This window comes from Electrona antarctica (assembly GCF_951216825.1).
Source record: "Electrona antarctica genome assembly, contig: scaffold_203, whole genome shotgun sequence".
NCBI lineage: Eukaryota > Metazoa > Chordata > Actinopteri > Myctophiformes > Myctophidae > Electrona > Electrona antarctica.
In genome coordinates, this window is record NW_027636945.1 from 164387 (window position 1) to 184837 (window position 20451).

Consider the following 20451-nt stretch of genomic DNA (forward strand, 5'->3'; position numbering starts at 1 on the left):
GCATTGCTCTCAGCTGTTGCTTATTTGTTATGCCTCTTCATCTTCATGTGTCCCATCATCGGAGCATATCCACCACTATGGAACTCCAACCTCGATCCCCCGTCAAAACCGAACTCGGCATCTTCTGTGCAACGGTAGAGTCTGTTCTCCTATTACGGCAGTGAATGCTGGACCCCTGAAGCCAACCCTGCAGAAGTCTCTAGATGGGTGCTACACCAGAATGCTGCGTGCATGCAGTAATTAACATCAGCAAGAGTGCACATGTTACCAACAAGAATCTGTATGATGGAATGCCAACAAAAAAAAGTGAGCCAAAAAAATATAGCAGCCAGGAGAATGAGAGTAGTAGCAGGACACTGCCAAAGACACCAGGAGCTGCCAGCCAGCAAACTAGTGGTGTGGGAACCAACACACGGGCACCGGTCACCATGGGACGTCCTACATTAACATATGTGGATGTACTCAAGAACGACGCAAAGGAGCGCAAAGCACCAACGAGCTGGCCAGATGTACGGAGAACCGGGGTGACTGGAAGCAACGACGGAGGGCTCGTCTGAGGACGACCTAGAGAGTCCCCAATAACAACATTAAACATATTGTTGTAAATTAGACATATAATAACACTTCAAACATATGATGCATGCTTCCTGTGTATACTATGCACTCACTGACAGCAAACAGTGGTCACATGGGGGCGTGTCACACACTGAGGCCTGGAGCATACAGTGATTACAACATAAAAATATACAGTTTGCCTAATATGTATTCTTACCATCATGGTCTTGTATAGATCCGTCCAATACTGTAGCCTACCATGTTTTCTCCACATACCACATATAGGCCTACAGTAGCTATACATGCCCTAGTAGGCTACAGTGATTACAACATTATAATGTACAGTTGATAGACCAGTCCATTACTGTAGCCTACCATGTTTTCTTCGGCCTACTTGTATTCATGTGTACATGAATACAAGTTCAAACAAAACACAAATATAAATAAGAGATGAATGCAAAACAATGACTCTTTGTTTCAATGGGCTATTACTATAATATGCTAGATCATTCATTTAATTTGGACTACACAGATAACACAATACAAATAATCTCTAATCCAGCTGTGTATGTTGAAACGATTAAGACCTTTTGTCCTCACCTTCCCATGAATAAGTTCTATGTGTTCAATTGAGAGAAATATTCATCCACTCAAGTGATGTAATTCCTGTTACTCCATCTATCTTACTTTGGACATAATTGGAAATGCATATAAAATATTTAACACAAAATCTTTTATCCTATATGGGCAGTGTGACAGTTGTCAGGGATGATGAGACATTTTGGCCGATATCAATATCCGATATAATGAATTGGTGTTATGGCCGATAACCGATATTAACGATGTCGATGTGATCTCATTCTGTATTGAAAAAATTATAATAACATTGTCCATTCTGAAAAATACATGTAACAGGGTATCTGCACTGCAGGCTTAGGCAAGTCAGATTTAATTTAAATACCTTTATATTTAATATTGTGAGCTTGTAGATCTGTTCAAGCTGGGCTTGTTTATCTGTAAAGACAGACCGATTAATCGGGCTGATTGATTAATCGAACCGATGCCGATTCATCTAAAAATAACTAGAATCGGCTGATACTGATGTTTGCCGATTAATCTCCCAATACCACTTACTGATCGTGTGATATGGTCGGTCTGTCTGTCTGTCTGTCTGTCCGTCCGTCCGTCCGTCCGTCCGTGACAACACAAGCTGTAAGTATAAATACCGGGAGTCAAATGTAACCTGTTGAACATACCAGCCTTTATAATAGTCAGATAAAACCAGGCATTCCATCACATATTACATCTGTCGGCCGGGCTACACCAGGCTTTTCGCGCTGTTTTGTGCGCGTTTACCCTAAAACGCACACTTAAATAAATATATATATATATATATATATACACACACACACACACACACACACACACACACACACACACACACACACACACACACACACACATACAGTATAGCATATCACTGCAACTCAAATATGCAATTATTGACCAACCTCACCCCTGCCCCCTCTCTTCTCCCTCTCTCTCTCACGTACACATTGACACAACACACACACATGACCACAACTGGACCATTAAAGTCTACTGTGAAAGTAAGGGAGAAAACAAACACGTGTGTTTCTTCTTTTTTTTCTTATCACTGTTGTGGCTGACTCATTGGAACAGGAAGTAGTCTTCTGAGTGTAGGGATGTATGAGGCTAAACTATTACATGTTATGCTTACAAAAACAATACATATTAGTGTTCCTAAACAAGGAGTTATTTCAGACAGCATTTAGTGACGGTTTTCTATTCTTAAAAGATTATATTAAAATATTGTATTTTTATTGTTCATGATGTGTTAGTGTGCAAATATATAGTCAATAAAAACCATTATAAAACACCCTCCGTCTCTGACAACTATGTGACTCAATGTCAAGAGAACAAAAACAAAGTCGTTTTCTTCTCCCCATTGTGGTGTGTGTGCGCCGTGCGTGTGAGAGAGAGTGCACGCTCTTATTCCCTCCCTCTCTCTCTCTGCTTCCCATTCGCTTTCCCTCCCTCTCTCTCTCTCTCTCCTTCCCTCTCTCTCTCTACCTCTTTATCGTTCCCTCCCTCCCTCCCTCTCTCTCTGTCTCTCTCTGTCTCTCTGTCTCTCTCTCTCTCTCTCTCAGTTCAATTCAACAGAGCTTTATTGGCATGAGAAAACATACGTTTACATTGCCTAAGCAAAAGTGGAACAAAACAATCAAGATAAAACAATACAATAAACGTGTAAACAGAGCTGTGTTATATATTAACTCTCTCTCTCTCTCTCTCTGAACCTGTTTATGAACTTATCTGTGCTACACATTCATGCACTGTCTCTTTAAAACCCCTGCCTCCTACAAATATCCAGGAAGTCAGCCTCGCCCAATTCAGAAGAAACGAAACTCATAGCTGTGTTTTCTCTCTCCCAGTTTGTTCTCGGAGTAAACCAAAGTGTTGTGTGTTTTCTCTTGGTGTGAATGTGGTGCTTGTCAGTGAAATGTCAGAACAACAACAGGGATGTGAGCTGGACCAGGACCAGTTCTGCTGTCCTATCTGTCTGGACATTCTGAAGGAACCAGTGACTCTACAATGTGGCCACAGTTACTGTGGCAGCTGTATTGAGGGCTACTGGGACCATGAGGACACTGGAGTCTACTGCTGTCCCCAGTGCAGAGAGAGCTTCAGTCCTAAACCTGTTTTGAGGAAAAACACATTGCTGGCTGAGGTAAGATGACCTTACAAGATACCACACATGAAACTAGTAACTACATGTTCTGCCAGTGCCACAGCAGTTCTACTATATGCACATGCTGTAGGCTATATGGTTATTTGTTCACATTGTATGTTTGTGTTGATAATGATATAGGCTACATTGTTTGTCCATTAAGAATAACTATTTATTATGTGTTAGGTTCTCAAAGTGGGGCCTGGGGACCCCCAGAGGTCCATGAGGCGGTTAAAGGGGGTCCATAAAAAGAGTTTATAGAGCATCACAGTCTGTTTAACCACTGTAAACCTACAGTATACATCAGCTATTTGAACATTGCAGATCTACAAGCTCACAATGCATCTAAACATGATACGCAAAATTGTGTCCCTGGCACTGTGGCACAACATATTTTCAGATGGGAGGGGAGTCTGTGGACAAATGCATATTCATTTGAGAACCACTGGTTTAAACAGATGCTAGGTATAAGGTTTGATGCTATTCTAGTACTTTATTCTGTCATTTTGTTGACTAGTGTCATTTACTCTGATCTTTGACTTTGTCAGTCACTGGTTAATCATTAAGCCTTTGTAGGGGTGAAAAAGAATGATCTGGGCCTACATCGTAAGGCCGTCTGAAACTCCTCCCTTCTGAAGATGGCAACCAATACGTGTACTAGAGAAATGATCAACTCCTCCCAAAGCAGGCCAGGCACACCCGCAAGACAACCACTAAATAATGCACATGTCCCACACATGAGAACACATGCACGCGCACTGTGATTCACTAGTACAGTGAGGGATCTCTCATACACAGCTATAGGGAGAGGCGATCACTCATCTGTCTACAACCAAATGAGTTTGAGGCCACAAGCATAAATTCTCAAGAAGTGCACAGATTATACTACTAATAGAGAAGTGTTTGGGACAAAGCCCAGAGCCAGATGGGCAAAATGAGACATGTTTTTTTCCTAGCCATCGTGCAACCACAAGGTTGCCAGATATGAAAATAACACAAAAGAATGGAAAGAATGGAAAATGACCAACAAATGACCAAGTACAGTGGATACAATTTATTAATAAAGTTGTAAGGGTTTCGGTGAAGTTAAAGGCAAGATGTGGTTCAGAATGGTATAAAAGCTCTGAGAAAAACAGAGCTCAGGGCTCCTTTTTGGTAGTGCGACCGGAGGCTGCATCTCTTCATCCTCTGTAATTGCTTTTCAATAAACTCTACTAAGCTAATCTGATCTACCATTTAGAACTGAGTTCTTGAGTCCGTATACCTGGCTGTTCCTGTCTATCGAAATCTCTCAACAACAGCCTAAGTGCCCCTATTCTTGGTTGTCATTAATTTTAGGAAAGTTCTAGCCCTAGTGGTTAAGAATGTCTGCTAAATGCTTACATTGTAGGCTACATTTTTAACAAGGCAACTCTAACTTTATGAAATGCAAAGTTCAGAAAAAGATAATTAGATGTTAAGACAATGTGGGTGCCTGCTGGCCAAGTGGTGCAGGCGCATGCCACACATACTGTAGGCTCTGGCCTGACAGTGTGTTGTGTGTTTGAGTCCCATTCATGATGATCTTTACTGCGTGTCTCTCCCCTTCTCTCTCTCCCTCTTTCATGTCTATGTTCACTTGATACTATCAATAAAGGCAGAAAAGCCAAATAAAATAAATAAGATAATGTTACAATGCGTTTATCACCATGAAGCTCAAAATGGCTGTGTTGTATTTCTCCTCAGTGAGTGAGCTCTCCTTCTCTTTACTTCCAGCTGGTGATGAAGCTGAGCAGTACAGCAGCTCAGCAGTCTCCTGCTGCCTCCGCTGCTCCGCTGTACGCCGGTCCAGCAGACGTGGCCTGTGATTTCTGCACTGGAGCCAGACGTCGCAAAGCTCTCATGTCTTGTCTGACATGTCTGGCCTCTTGCTGTGAGACTCACCTCCAGCCTCACTACAATGTTCCTGTGTTGAAGAAGCACAAGCTGGTCCCAGCCACCGACAAACTGCAGGAGAAGATGTGCTCCAGTCATAACAAGCTGATGGAGGTGTTCTGTCGCACAGACCAACAGGCTATCTGCTATCTGTGCACCATGGATGAACACAAGGGCCATGACACGGTGTCAGCTGCTGCAGAGAAGGCAGAGAAACAGGTAGCACCACCATCACTTGAAGACACATCATAAGATGGATCATGTTTTAAAGATGGAAGCAAGACTAAATATAGTCTTAATATCTGTGTCAGTAGTTAGTTCTCAAACTTTTCCGTGCCAACGACCCCCACATTCAGATATATTTCGCCACGGACCCCCATCTGAAAATGTTTTGGGCCAGGGACCCCCAGAAAAGAAGAAAGTAAATCAAAATAAAATATTTTTAGAAATGTTAAAGTAGCAGATTAACAAGCTCGCAGCAGGGCACAAAGCGACGCACTGTGAGCTTGTAGATCTGCTTGAGAACAACTTGTTCCAAACCACTGTTCTAAAACAGAGTTTTCTAAAATATGTATGTTATGGAATCTAAAATGGCACAGATGCTTTCCCGGTTTTAATTATAGGATGAAGTACACTAATTTTGGACCCAATTAAAAAACAGAATCATATTTCACGTCCATTAATCTTGACCTTCAAAAGTGTATTTTGGAGAAGTTACACAATTAATAGTCATTGGTCCGACAACGACAACCTACCTCAAACCCTAACCTAACCATATCCGCAAGCACGGAGCAGCGCATGTTCGCCAACCTTAACGCATGTTCGCCAACCTTAATCCGGTCGTTTTCCACATGTCAGACTATTGAGATGTCGGAAAAGAGTACGCACCCTGTTTTACCCTGTATCCTGTATGAGTTCTCTCTCCTGATTGGATAGAATTGGTGTCCCGACATGAAAAAGTCCACAATGTTTCCAACCAAACTGTCTCTCTTCCTGCTTCTTGCAGAAACAGCTGGTGACAAGTCAGGAGGAAGTCCAGCAGAAGATCCAGGAGAAAAAGAAGGAGCTGAAAGACCTGAGACAGGTCTTGGAGGGCCTGAACGTGAGTGGTTCTCAAAACTCTTTAATGTCAAGGACCCTAAAATGAGATGTATTATATTATATCCGCTGACCGGACCCCCATTTCAAAGTATTTTGTTCCAGGGACCTCGAGAAGCAAAGATCTAAGTTCAAAATGTTTGCTTTACAAATATATTCAAAGATTTACAGACATTTTCAAGATTGTTTCGAAAATAGCAGATCTACAAGCTCATATTGCGGTGACATGATATGAACTTGAAAGGTGTGTGTGTGTGTGTGTGTGTGTGTGTGTGTGTGTGTGTGTGTGTGTGTGTGTGTGTGTGTGTGTGTGTGTGTGTGTGTGTGTGTGTGTGTGTGTGTGTGTGTGTGTGTGTGTGTGCGTGTGTGCGCGTGCGTGTGCGTGCGTGCGTGTGTGCGTGTGTGTGTGCGCGCGCTAAGCAGAGGTCTGCAGATGCATCAGTGGAGACCAGTGACAGGATCTTCAGTGAGATGATGGTCTCCATTCAGAGAAGACGTGCTGAGCTCAAACAACTGATCAGAGATCAGCAGCAGAATGCAGTGTCTCAGACTGAGGCTCTCCTGAGACAGCAGGAACAGACCCTGGATCAGCTGGAGAGGAGACATGCTGAGCTGGAGGAGCTGTCCAACACTGAGGACATCATCACATTCATTCAGGTTCCACACATGGCTTTTTGACACTTTGGTTTTGAAAGAACAAATCGGCTTCATATTTCATCCCATTACATTACGTTCTAATGTAATTTATTACATTATAGTAGATTACATGACATGGCATAACATTACATTATTGATGCTGGTGGTTACTATTAATAATATAGTTCTAGTATACAGTAATTGACATTTAAATAATTAACAATACAAATAAAAAATAGAATCAAACATTTTCCAAAAATAGCAGACCTAAATGATCAGCATGTGAGCTTATTATTTCCACTATACATTTAAATTTGTATATGTTAGCATTGTAGAATTATATGAAATAATTGCAATTTAGAGCAATTGTTGTTCGTAGATTAGAACAACAAATTATATTGTTAATTACTATTCTTATGTATGAGAATCACAATAAGTGCATAATTGTTTCCATTTTGAAAAAAACTATTTTCCAAAAATAGCAGACCTAAATGATCAGCATAAAGAAAGAAAAAACAGGTGTGCTTCCTCTGGAGACTGTCCTTTGTTTAAGGCAGTGGGAGCTCAGTTTTAAAATAACTTATAACTCATAAACCAACTAAATGGAAAAACCAGCACCCCAAAATAAAAGATGCAAGACTGATGCAATTTCTCATGTTTATTTGAGAACGCTGACGCGTTTCGGCAAAGTCTTCTTCATCACGTTTTAGTCTGCTCTGAAGAAGGCTCTGCCGAAACGTGTCGGCGTTCTCAAATAAACATGAGAAATTGCATCTGAGCCAGTCTTGCATCTTTTATTTTCCATTTAGTTGCTAAATGATCAGCATGTGAGCTTATTTCCACTATTGTGCGTGCGTGCGTGTGTGTGTGCGTGCGTGCGTGTGTGTGCAATCCGTACATTAAGTAACTGGTTGAACAACAAGCTCAGCTCAACTCTACAATATTGTGATCAATGCACTGATCTATTGATCATCATTGATCATCCCTGTCTAAAGTGGTTTACTGGTCTCTCTGCTTGTCTCTCTCCAGAGTTTCCAGTCTCTCTCCAGTTCCACTGGATCTCCAGTCTCACCCAGTGTGGTCGTCTGTCCTCTGAGGTCCTTCACAGATGTGACTGATGTCGTGTCTGGTCTGAGAGACCAACTAGACAACATCCTGACGACAACTTGGCCACAGATATCAAACCGAGGTGAGATTTAATAGTGTTTATTGTTTTTCATAGTAAACATGGATGGATGAAGCCAGAAGGCAACTGGAGATGTTTGAACTAGAAACAGACCGATGGTACACAGTAGGCTGTCTGTCAGATTGGACAGTAAAATAAGAATTAAGCAAGAATATTACTCAAAGGAGAGATGAGATTGAAATGGGTTTATAGTGTTTCTAAGCACCCTCTACTGTACAGTACATTTCTAAGGGTTGAATGGATTGTATAAAGGTGGAAGTATGTCTATAGAGCGTCGCAGAAATAGTTCCCCATTCATTTTCCCCATAGACATTTAAAAAATTATTTATTTAAAAACCTTAAAAGCCTCGTACAAAGCTAACAGCCAAGTTGACAAATCAGGACAATAAACACATATTTTTGGGACGAACAAATAATTAGAAAGAAGAAAAACAACAAAAAAAGTGTTGTACCCTGCCCTTTTTTCGTCTTTCTAATGTTCTGTTCCGCACAAAAAATTTGTTTATGTCATGATTTGTCAACTGGGCTGTTGGCTTTGTCCGAGGCTTTAAAGGTCTTTAACCCATTTTGGGGTGGGAACCCCTTTTGGTGTTTTAACTATGGAAAAATAGCAGATCTTCAAGCTCATAGCGCGGCACCGAGTGCCGCGCTATGAACTTGTAGATCTGCTATTTTTGAAAATTTGTGAAAATGTGCCTCAAATCTTTCAATATATATACAGACTTACAGAGTGAACATTTTAACTCATATCTTTGCTTCTGTGGGGTCCCTGGAAGAACATATTTTCAGATGGGGGGGCGGAGGCATATTACATATAATTTGTGGGGTTCTTGACATGAAATATTGAGCACCACTGATACAGAAACATAAGGTTTTTCAGAAAACTGTCTGATTTTGAAGACATTTTAAAAATTTCGACGTCGGGCCTAAATGGGTTAAATAAATACTTTTTGAAACATCTATGGGGAAAATTAATGGGGAATTATTTCCTGGTGTCCTCGCAGGAGCGGGACTGTGCTGTGTTACCTGTGTTTCATATCACCCAGTACATTATATAAATGCACCATCTATTATTATTATTATTATTATTATTATTATTATTATTGTTGTTATTATTATATTTTTGTTATTTAATGATCTTCAGGAGTTCTCTCTCCTGATTGGTTGAAAGTTGTAAACCACCTCAAAATGTATTTACTAAAGCAATGATTACTATCGAGCTATAATAGCTTTAACTTTTTGGACCTTCAGTTGAATCCATCCTTCAGAATGATGACGTTTACTGTTTTCTTGTGTCTCCAGTGTGTGCAGTTGATGTTGATGATCCAGCGGAGCCTCAGACCAGAAAGGACTTCTTACAATGTGAGTCCATGTTGATGTTGTTTCTGAACGTTGACGTTTCAACCTGAAATGTTATTTGAAGCTCAGTCTAATGAGTTTGATCTGAGAGAATATTAACTCTAAACACAATGAGGTTCATGAAGTTTGGATTTTCTTTTGTCGTGTGTTCTCACAGATTCCTGTCCTCTGTCTCTGGACATCAACACAATAAGCAGAGATCTCTCCCTGTCAGAGGAGAAGAGGAAGGTGACTAGAACACGACAACAACAACCTTACCCTGATAATGCAGAGAGATTTGTTCAGTACGCTCAGGTGTTGTGTACAGAGGGTCTGTCTGAACGTCGTTACTGGGAAGTAGAGAGGAGTGGTGCACGGGCTTATATAGCGGTCTGTTATAAAGACACCAACAGACGAGCCTGCTTTGGATACAATGATAAATCCTGGTCTTTACGGTGCGATAGTAACGGCTACTGGTTCAGACACAACAGTGTTGGGACTAAAGTGTCAGGGCCTGTCTCCTCCAGAGTCGGGGTGTATCTGGACCACAAGGCAGGCACTCTGTCCTTCTACAGTGTTTCTGACACAATGCCCCTCCTCCACACAGTTCAAACCACGTTCACACAACCTCTCTATCCAGGGATAGGGCTTTGGGCCTATGGAGCTACAGCAGAGCTGTGTAAGACATGGTAGACATGTTAAGAATACTGATGAGGATATTCAGTTGAACACTTTGTTTTCTTCATTTAGATTGTAGTTGTTCCCTTCTAGATGAAGCATGTGTTAGAATGATGTGTCACCATCATGATCAATCAACCCATTGATTGTGTTCTGCTCATTGCATTTCTTTGCAAGATCAATCGTTATTCAGTATGTCTGTTATCTTGTTCATGTTACTACAGAGCCCTCTGTCAGGCTGTGGAGCCTTTTATGCCTCATTGTGAGCTTGTAGATCGGATATATTCAAATGTATATACAGTAGGGCTGAAGTGGTTAATGTATGGTTTGTAATAATAATCTAAATCTACAAAGTAACTAGTAGTAATTCAAGTTTTCAAATAATTGTAGTGCAGTAAAAGTAAGTAAAGTTTGTGGGGTCTCCAGTTCAAATGTGACTAATGTGGTGGGCTGCAGCTGGTGATTTCAGTGGTCCTCAGGTGTAATTACTCCTCAATGTCTAAATTGAATTAAAGAGTTAATCAAAAACTATTGATTTTGTCGCTTATGAAAATATAATTTAACAAGGTGAACAATGTTTGTTTGTTTTTGGAGATTTTTCAAAAATAGCAGAAATACAAGCTCGTAGCGCGGCACTCGGTGCCGCGCTATGAGCTTGTAGATCTGCTATTTTTCAATAGCAGATCTACCAAAAGGGGTTCCCGCCCAAAGGCATTTCTATCTCTGTGACCCCCAATTTATATTGTAAAATTAATGTCAATTTAACTCAGAGAGCAGGTCCATTTGGTTCCATTTGTACACTCCATTTGTACACTCCAGACCCATATAGGGGTCCATTTGGTTCCATTTGTACACTCTCAGAGTTCCAGACCCATAAGGGTCCATTTGGTTCCATTTGTACACTCTCAGAGTTCCAGACCCATCAGGGTCCATTTGGTTCCATTTGTACACTCTCAGAGTTCCAGACCCATAAGGGTCCATTTGGTTCCTAGCTATCATTTAGCTGGGGACCCCCTGGATCTCCCTCAAGGACCCCTGGGGGTCCCCGGACCCCACTTTGGGAACCACTGCTGTAGCTCACAGTGGTTCCCAAACCTTTCAGGACGAGACCCAAAAGGGAAATTAGATCTACAAGATCTACAAGATCACAACGCGTCGCTTTGTGCCACGTTGTGAGCTTGTAGATCGGCTATTTTCACTACTTCTTAAACATTTGTTTTCTAGTTGAAGGGATTTCTTAGATTTTGCGTTTATTTCTTCATTAGTTCATGAATATTTTAGCTTTTTTGAAAATACAATTTAAGTAATAATAATTAATAAACTAAATGTATAGGAAACACAAACTAAAGGGAGCCATAAAAATATGTCTGACTCGACCGAGTGTCTGTTGAAACAGTGCAGACTGTTATTAACCCATTCAGGACGGGAACCCCTTTTGGTGTTTTAAGGCATTATGTTATACTTTAGCTATTGAAAAATAGCAGCTCTACAAGCTCGTAGCGCGGCACTCGGTGCCGCGCTACGAGCTTGTAGAGCTGCTATTTTTCAAATAGTGGAATGTGGTTGAGAAGGCATTTTTTAATGGGCTGGCTCACCAAAGGTTCTGCTGTTGGCAACGATGGCTGTAGGCTTTCATTTCTACTCTTTCCAAATAGAAAGAAAACACAATGCTTTTTTTGATTGATTGATTGAAGTATTTACTAACAGTTTGCAGAATTACAGTACATTTCAAGCACAACTCAATACAAAATCTTAACTGTAAGTGGACGACACCATAAAGCATTACACTTGTTTACAAGAGGGTCCACCATGTTCAATTCATCATAAGATTTAGAGATGAACAAAATACATGACTGTATAGTCAAAACCAGGAAATCATCATAAATGAGGTTAATATGGGAAAAAAACACATGCTGTACAGTGAGGGGGAAAAAGGGGTGGGGGGGATTCAGATTTTACTGGGTCCAGTTTCGAATTGCAGCTGTCCGTAGGTGCCCTTTGAGAGGGTTTTGAAGGAGTCAAGGGATTCACATGTCTTAATGACAGTTGGTAGCTTTACATAATATTTGTAGTATCATCCATCTATTGATTATTGTTTACATAGCTGACATGTTGAATTGAGCCACTATACTTCTCAGCTAATATAATAGCTGTATTACAAACAAGACTATTCTATTCTGCCAAGTATTATCCCTGTTACATCACGCCAGTACACTTGGACCATTATATGGGTTTACACTGCCCTCTAGCGGCCAAACAGACCAATGACCAGTTGAGTGCCTACTGCACAGGAGTATTATAAAGAAAAGAAAGTCGAGGGATGAACATAAGTCAAGTATATTAACACTAAACATAATTCATGAGAAGCGAGAGTTCTCTGCATAAAGGTTTTCTTTCACAGAAAATTAAGTCAAGTGTTCAAGTCAAACTGGTCCAGGTGTGACTTGGGATTTTGAGACAACCACACGTTATTGAAAATCACACCCGTGTGAAGTGAGTGGTGCAACTCTGTGTGGGGGTCTCCGGGGGGGTCCCCGGAACATCAAGACCCCCAGGAACGCACCTAGGGGGCCGGCACTGCTAAATGCCTATGTGCCTAAGTGACTGAGTGATATGTCAATCACTCATGCATGTCATCAATATTAAGCCCATATATGGAGATCCCTGATGTCATCAATATTGGCCAGCAACTCTACGTCTCACCTAAAAACCTCAAACCCTTAGATCTCCATATATGGAGCTGACCTCTTCTGACATTCCATAATATGTTGATCCTTCATCCATCCTTCCTCTTCGATGTCTCCCTTTTGACTTATACATACCTGTCCATTTAAACTCTAGACGGGTCTGCCCAAAGGTTATTAGTGCAGCCGGCGAAAACTAGAGTTCTCATCAGGCCCGAAAATGAAGGCCCGGCCCTACCTGGGCCCTCATCAAACCCTGTACACTCAAGAGAATGTCCCCACTACCACCCTTAGATTTCCATATGCTGTATGGAGCTGACCTCTTCTGACATTCCATATGTTGATCTGACCTCATCAAACCCTGCATGTACACTCAAGATACGCTCCATATATGGCCAGTACACTCAGGCGTCTTACTGGTATTACTATAGGTAGGCCTACTAAAGGTAATAATATTACATTAAAAGTTACTTTAGTTATACTTTCCAATACTGGTAATAATCGCATCCATTATTTATGTTTCATATCATGTTACGGCCGCAGGCCTATAGTCTGTCTGGGTCTGGGCCGTGTGTGTAGGTGCTGCCAGACTATCTAAAGAGCGGCGCACGTTCTCGGCTGTGCGCAGCTTCTTTTTCCGGGTTTTTAGACAGCTGGTGGATGGAAATTAAGCTCCACCTCCGCGGACGACTTGCGCGACGGCCAGATTCCCGGAAACGCTCTCCTCCGCGCAAGTCGTCCGCGGAGGTGGAGCTTAATTTCCATCCACCAGCTGTCTAAAAACTCGGAAAATAAGCTGCGGACAGCGTAAGACGTGCACGGCTGTCGGCCGTTTTGCGCTTAGGTGTGGAAACACTGCCTTGGTGCGCACAGTGTGCGAACACAACTATATATAAGAGATGAAGGCAAAACAATGACTCTTTGTCTCAATGGGCTATTACTAATATGCTAAGTTCTATGTGTTCAATTGAGAGAAATATTCATCCACTCAAGTGATGTAATTCTTGTTACTCCATCTATCTTACTTTGGACATAATTGGAAATGCATATAAATTGTTTTACACAAAATCTATGAACCTATAATGGGCAGTACGTGTGACAGTTGTCAGTTATCAGCCGTGCTGCAGCACATATAAACATCAAACCTCAGCTCATTGTAGACTGTAGACAGTGAGAGATAGGATGTGTTTGATAGAGAGAGATAGGATGTGTTTGATAGAGAGAGGTAGGATGTGTTTGATAGAGAGAGATAGGATGTGTTTGATAGAGAGAGATAGGATGTGTTTGATAGAGAGATAGGATGTGTTTGATAGAGAGAGATAGGATGTGTTTGATAGAGAGAGATAGGATGCGTTTGATAGAGAGAGATAGGATGTGTTTGATAGAGAGAGAGGATGTGTTTGATAGAGAGAGATAGGATGTGTTTGATAGAGAGAGATAGGATGTGTTTGATAGAGAGATATAGGATGTGTTTGATAGAGAGAGGTAGGATGTGTTTGATAGAGAGAGATAGGATGTGTTTGATAGAGAGAGATAGGATGTGTTTGATAGAGAGAGATAGGATGTGTTTGATAGAGAGAGGTAGGATGTGTTTGATAGAGAGAGATAGGATGTGTTTGATAGAGAGTGAAGAACAGAATGTTGTGTGTAACAAGTGAAGTCTAGGCCCTCGGGTGGTGCAGTGGTAAAGTCTCTCTCTCTCTCTCTCTCTCTCTCTCTCTCTCTCTCTCTCTCTCTCTCTCTCTCTCTAAACTGTGTCATTCCTGTGATGAAACACCAGTGCTCTCATGACCCCAAACATAAAATAAATGGTAAATGGTGCATTTATATAGCGCCTTTATCCAAGGCGCTTTACAGAGATTGTGCATTACATTCACCCATTCATACACCGATGGCAGCGGAAACCATGCAAGGCACCAACTAGCACATCGGGAGCAATTAGGGGTTCAGTGTCTTGCTCAAGGACACTTGACTCACTCACTTCCATTCATACTGACGGACAGTATATCTGTATGCAAATATAAGCAGACTGACCTTGATCTCTCCATAAAATAAAGACAGGCGTTACAAGTCATTTCAGTTCACACAGTCAACGTGCTGTTAAAGGGTCATATACTGTAAATAGTCAATGTAACCACTTGTCTTTGAATGTAATCACTTGTCTTTGAACAAGTCCAAATAATTCAACTCTGACCTTTCTTGGTACCTGGAGAGCTTGTGCTGCTATTGGTCATCGTCTTGGTGTTCTGTCTACTGTCTCTGGACATTACAGACTTTACAGACATTACAGACACACGCACACATTGTGTGTGTGTGTGTGTGTGTGTGTGTGTGTGTGTGCGTGAACCAGCCACGCCCGTGGGCACTGGACACGCGTTGCGTATGCCTCAGGGTGCTTAATAGATTTACAATAACTATGACTAATTAACTATTGATTAGACAGGTGAAAGGTGACAAGTCGTGTGTCGGCACTGAGGCGAGTGCCCTGATAAAGCTGGCCGATGGAAAGTGCTTCTCATTGTTGACTCAAGACAGTTGTAAACCACGTGGTTTACAGTACAAAAGCGGATGTGTGTGTGTGTGTGTGTGTGTGTGTGTGTGTGTGTGTGTGTGTGTGTGTGTGTGTGTGTGTGTGTGTGTGTGTGTGTGTGTGTGTGTGTGTGTGTGTGTGTGTGTGTGTGTGTGTGTGTGTGTGTGTGTGTGTGTGTGTGTGTGTGTGTGTGTGTGTGTGGCGTGTGTGCAACTTATAAAAGTTATTTCATCTCAGGTTTCAGTCCTACTGAAAACAGTCGCCTCATATTTCATCTTTAGCACCAAACTCTCTGCATGCTAACATTGATTACAGTACGTCAGTGGTTCTCAAAGTGGGGCCCGGGGACCCCCAGGGGTCTTTGAAGGGGATGAACAGGAACATTTGGTTTAATGTTCTGCTCTCATGTTCTCCCCGTGTCCCCTAGGGTAGGTACAGTAATCCTGGTCTCTAAACTACCTCCCCCTGGCCAGCTGGGGCGCCTGATGGAGGGGAATGTTACTGGTTGTAAATAACGTGTTCCTTCCACGAGTTACATCCGGCCGGGGAAACTCTCCCCTGTCAGGTGAAAAGAAGCAGCTTGGACTCCTCGGGCAGTATTATGCGTGTCTTAAGTACCAGGTGTTATGACTTAACTTAAGACCCGGAGGCGTGATCAATGCCATTTGGTTATTCTGAGTGGCCAAACAGCATTGACCAGGTCTTACGTTAAGTAACAACACCTGGTACTTAAGACACGCATAATACTGCCCCTCATGCATAGAAGGAAGCATGAGGTCAGTCCGCTGCCCTCCATGTCCGCTGCCCCCCAGTCCGCTGAGGAAGTGTAGCGCCCAGGATTACATTAGATAATTGACACTGGGTGAAAAAATGGGTTGCAAAATGGTAGTTGTAGTTCTGTAGTTCTGTAGTGTGTGTCTGTGAGCATTAGTCTCTGGAGGCATTTGAATACACTGAGAAGAGGCTTCTTAAAGATGGAGATAAATGTCCTGTGTTTGGTTTCCTCTCCAATACAGAAAAATAAAATAAATAAAAGCACTGACGTGCAAACACTAAACTCAGACACTCCATTTTGATTTGTGTTAATATAATGGCTGGTCAAGATGTAAAACAAACTGAAAACAACAACACAGCATCATCACCCCATTGACGTGAGAGCACACACACACACACACACACACACACACACACACACACACACACACACACACACACACACACACACACACACACACACACACACACACACACACACACACACACACACACACACACACACACACACACACACACACACACACACACACACACACACGTCAATACAACATAAGCGAACATACTGTAGTTCCCCCCAAACCCGATGACTATAGTGAACTCAAACCTGTTTGACTTTTTGAATGACTCACACAGGGTTGTAATTTTGTAAAGATACACACACGCATGTATCCGCCGCACGCACGCACGCACGCACGCACGCACGCACGCACACACGCACACACACACACACACACACACACGTCAATACAACATAAGCGAACATACTGTAGTTCCCCCCAACCCCAAGACTAGTGAACTCAAACCTGTTTTACTTCTTGAATGACTCACACAGGGTTGTAATTTTGTAAAGATACACACACACATGTATCCGCCGCACGCACGCACGCACACACACACACACACACACACACACACACACACACACACACACACACACACACACACACACACACACACACACACACACACACACACACACACACACACACACACAAATCTGATGTGACAAATAAAGAGACAAACAGATCAGACCATATGTCACAATTACAGCTCATATACGTATGTATCAAAACCACTTCCACTTTGGTTGCATGACGTCTGTTTGAACTCCACTTATGTGGGTTTGACTAATTCTACTGAAAACAACAGAAGTACCGTCAATCTGTATTGTAATCACAAGACAATGTGTACAGTATTATGATCAAGCAGGTAATCACATTTATACTGTATGTATGTTAGTGGATGAGTAATCATGCCTGGAGTGAGAGTTGGAGGCACTTCTTTCATGTCAAGTCTCAGATTAAATCCATTATAAAACATACATTATTATTGTCTATCTAGTTGTTTTCAGACATGCATTATATTACGGAAGTTTTCCAGACTTTAAACAGAGTTGTAACTGGACTGTTACCGCATGGCATTGGGGAAGGTGAAAAACATAAACAGGATGTCATGTCATAAATCCCTTACACGAACAGTGTCACGGGGCAGCCCCTGCCCTACACACATACACACAATCAAGGACGTATGCATGTGCATCTGTCATTTTAAAGTAAACCAGACATTCCACCACACTACGTCTGGGACAACTGTGCAAGCTAACAGATCACCTGAGGACACGGCCAGTCCCATATCCATACATACAGTGTACCTCAGCATATCACTGCAACTCAAACAATGCAATGATTGACCAACCTCACCCCTGCCCCCTCTGTTCTCCCTCTCTCTCTCTCACGTACACATTGACGCAACACACACACATGACCACACAACTGTACCATGTACTGTGAAAGTAAGGGAGGAAACAAACACATGTTTCTTTCTTCTTTTTTTTCTTTATCTTTTTTTTTGGTTACATCACTATTGTGGCTGCATTGGAACAGGAAGTAGTCTTCTGAGTGTAGGGATTTATGAGGCTAAACTATTACATGTTATGCTTACTAGGCTATACAATACATAATATTAGTGTTCCTAAACAAGGAGTTATTTCAGACAGCCTTTAGTGACGGTTTTCTATTCTTAAAAGATTACATTAAAACATATTGTATTGTTATTGTTCTTATTATTCTTATGCAGTAAGGGAATAAAGCATTATAGTGTAGCAAAATACGTCATTATATGATGCGTTAGTGTGCAAATAGTCAATAAAAACTATTTGTTATGCCCTCCGTCTCTCAACAAGAGAAAGTTGGCTGCTTTGCATTCCTCACCATTGTCGTGTGTGTGTGTGTGTGTGTGTGTGTGTGTGTGTGTGTATCTTTACAAAATTACAACCCTTTCGCGGAATTTGCCCCAGACTGGTCTGATATCTCAAACCCTCACCCTAACCCTAACCTCCCACGGGGCAGCACACCTAAACCTAACCTTAACCCTCTCCCAACCCTTAACGCACCCCTCACCAACCTTAATCCGGTCGTCTTAACGCACCCCTCACCAACCTTAATCCGGTCGTTTTAACGCACCCCTCACCAACCTTAATCCGGTCGTCTTAACGCACCCCTCACCAACCTTAATCAAGTCAGACCAATGCTATGTAAATGGTAAATGGTGCATTTATATAGCGCCTTTATCCAAGGCGCTTTACATAGATTGTGCATTACATCAGGCCCGCGGGAAGTACTTTACACTTGCAGGGGCTGAGCGTCTAGTAGGGGGTGCGCGCGCATAGCGCGCGCCGCAAAAATGCGCGTGCACGCGCATCATGCACGCGCATTTTTGCGCATTTTCACGCGCAAACGTGGCCTTTACTTTCCCTCTCCACACGCAAGTTATATGAACGAACTGACACAGGCAATTCACCAGGATAAGATTTATTTATCTTTTTTTTTTCTTCCCCTCCTGTTCGAGGGGGGGCTGTGCCTGGGGGAAGGGGGTGCTACAGCCCCCCCAGCACCCCTACTTCCCTCAGCCATGCATTACATTCACCCATTCACACACACATTCATACACCGATGACAGGGGAAACCATGCAAGGCACCAACCAGCACATCGGGAGCAATTTGGGGTTCAGTGTCTCGCTCAAGGACACTTCGACACTAACTCTGGGGGAGCCCGGGTTCGAACTGGCAACCTTGCGGTTACCATCCGGCCCTGAGCGCGGTGGTGTCTATGTCTAACCAATGCTATGTCTAACCAAAGTATGCCTCCCCCGTGATGGTGCAGTGCTCTTAATTAAACCTAGTATCAACACATTAAAGCAGAGATTGCGCTATTATAAAGTGGTTAAGTCATAATCACACCACACTTTGTCTCTGTAAACAAAGGCTTATGTGTTTAAATTAGGTGTGGCTGGTTCATTCATTCACAGCACTTGACTCAGTGCCAAAGACAATACGCTGGACAGGTAGCCTACCTCAGATGACACTGGGTTTGGGTTAGTTTGTCAAGGCTCCTGATTCCTGTGTCCATATGATATGGGCAACTGTAAATAATCATCTTATTGACTAGATAGATTCTATTGGAGTTAGTTATACAGTGTCTTTGTTCTCTCAACCACTTGTTTTTGGCTGATGCGTGTCTCAAGGTCCATTGCTTTCTTTGTCTCATGCACGATCATTGCAGCACTGCCTGCAATTTTACAAATTCTTATTCAGAACTGCATCAGTAGTATGGACAACAATGCATACAATAAGGTCAAAATATCAAATCAAAATAGCAGAAGCAAAGCAAATAGCATATATGGCAAGTTGGCAACAAAGAGTAAACTGTAATCATCATCATAATATATGCGATGGAAGAATGGCTGTATTGAAATTGTAATATTGGCGTATTTTTGTACGGCAAGTTGCCCCATGCCAATATGGCGATGCTAGTGGACAGTGCAGAGTCTATAGGCATGACACCCACTATGATCACTTCATCCTTTGACCTATAAAGAGCTATAGCGTAATTCGTTGTCTTGCAGAAACCTCATATCGTCATAATTTATCTGCTTGTTTTTTATGCTACTTTAGTGTCAAAAGTATAGCAAAAATTGCCCATCTATAAGCTCACAACGCTTGAAGACCTGCTATTTTTTTTAACTATTTTAATGAAAGTTATAGATCCATTGGAAACACATATTTATATCTATTTTCCCCCCATTTCCTGATTTTTTTTTCTTTTTTATATATACAATTTTGGACATACAGTTAGGTTTCACCTGACAGGGACAACACCACACCGTAGGCCTACACATTACAAACAAAAAAGTATCGTAAACAGAAAACATTCAGAGGTGGTCAGCACTTCTTTAATTTTATATAATTTATTCATCATAATTAGGATCATATAGTAAAAATAGTATTTCATTCGAGAATAGAAG

General features: G+C 41.9%; 1 protein-coding gene across 1 annotated transcript; it reads left to right on the plus strand.

Annotated features, from left to right (window-relative positions):
- Positions 1 to 2978: 2978 nt before the first annotated feature.
- LOC306919615 (tripartite motif-containing protein 16-like) lies at positions 2979 to 10678 on the plus strand. Its single transcript, XM_079532373.1, has 7 exons — positions 2979 to 3307; positions 5063 to 5440; positions 6228 to 6323; positions 6743 to 6976; positions 7985 to 8144; positions 9444 to 9503; positions 9658 to 10678. The coding sequence occupies exons 1-7, from the start codon at positions 3080 to 3082 to the stop codon at positions 10170 to 10172; spliced, it is 1671 nt and encodes a 556-aa protein (XP_079388499.1). The 5' UTR covers positions 2979 to 3079; the 3' UTR covers positions 10173 to 10678.
- The last annotated feature ends 9773 nt before the right edge of the window (positions 10679 to 20451 follow it).

Coding starts and splice junctions, on each gene's coding strand:
- LOC306919615 (XM_079532373.1), top strand. CDS start 3,080: ATGTCAGAACAACAACAGGGATGTGAGCTGGACCAGGACCAGTTCTGC. Junction 3,308..5,062: donor AAAACACATTGCTGGCTGAG/GTAAGATGACCT, acceptor CTTTACTTCCAG/CTGGTGATGAAGCTGAGCAG. Junction 9,504..9,657: donor CAGAAAGGACTTCTTACAAT/GTGAGTCCATGT, acceptor GTGTTCTCACAG/ATTCCTGTCCTCTGTCTCTG.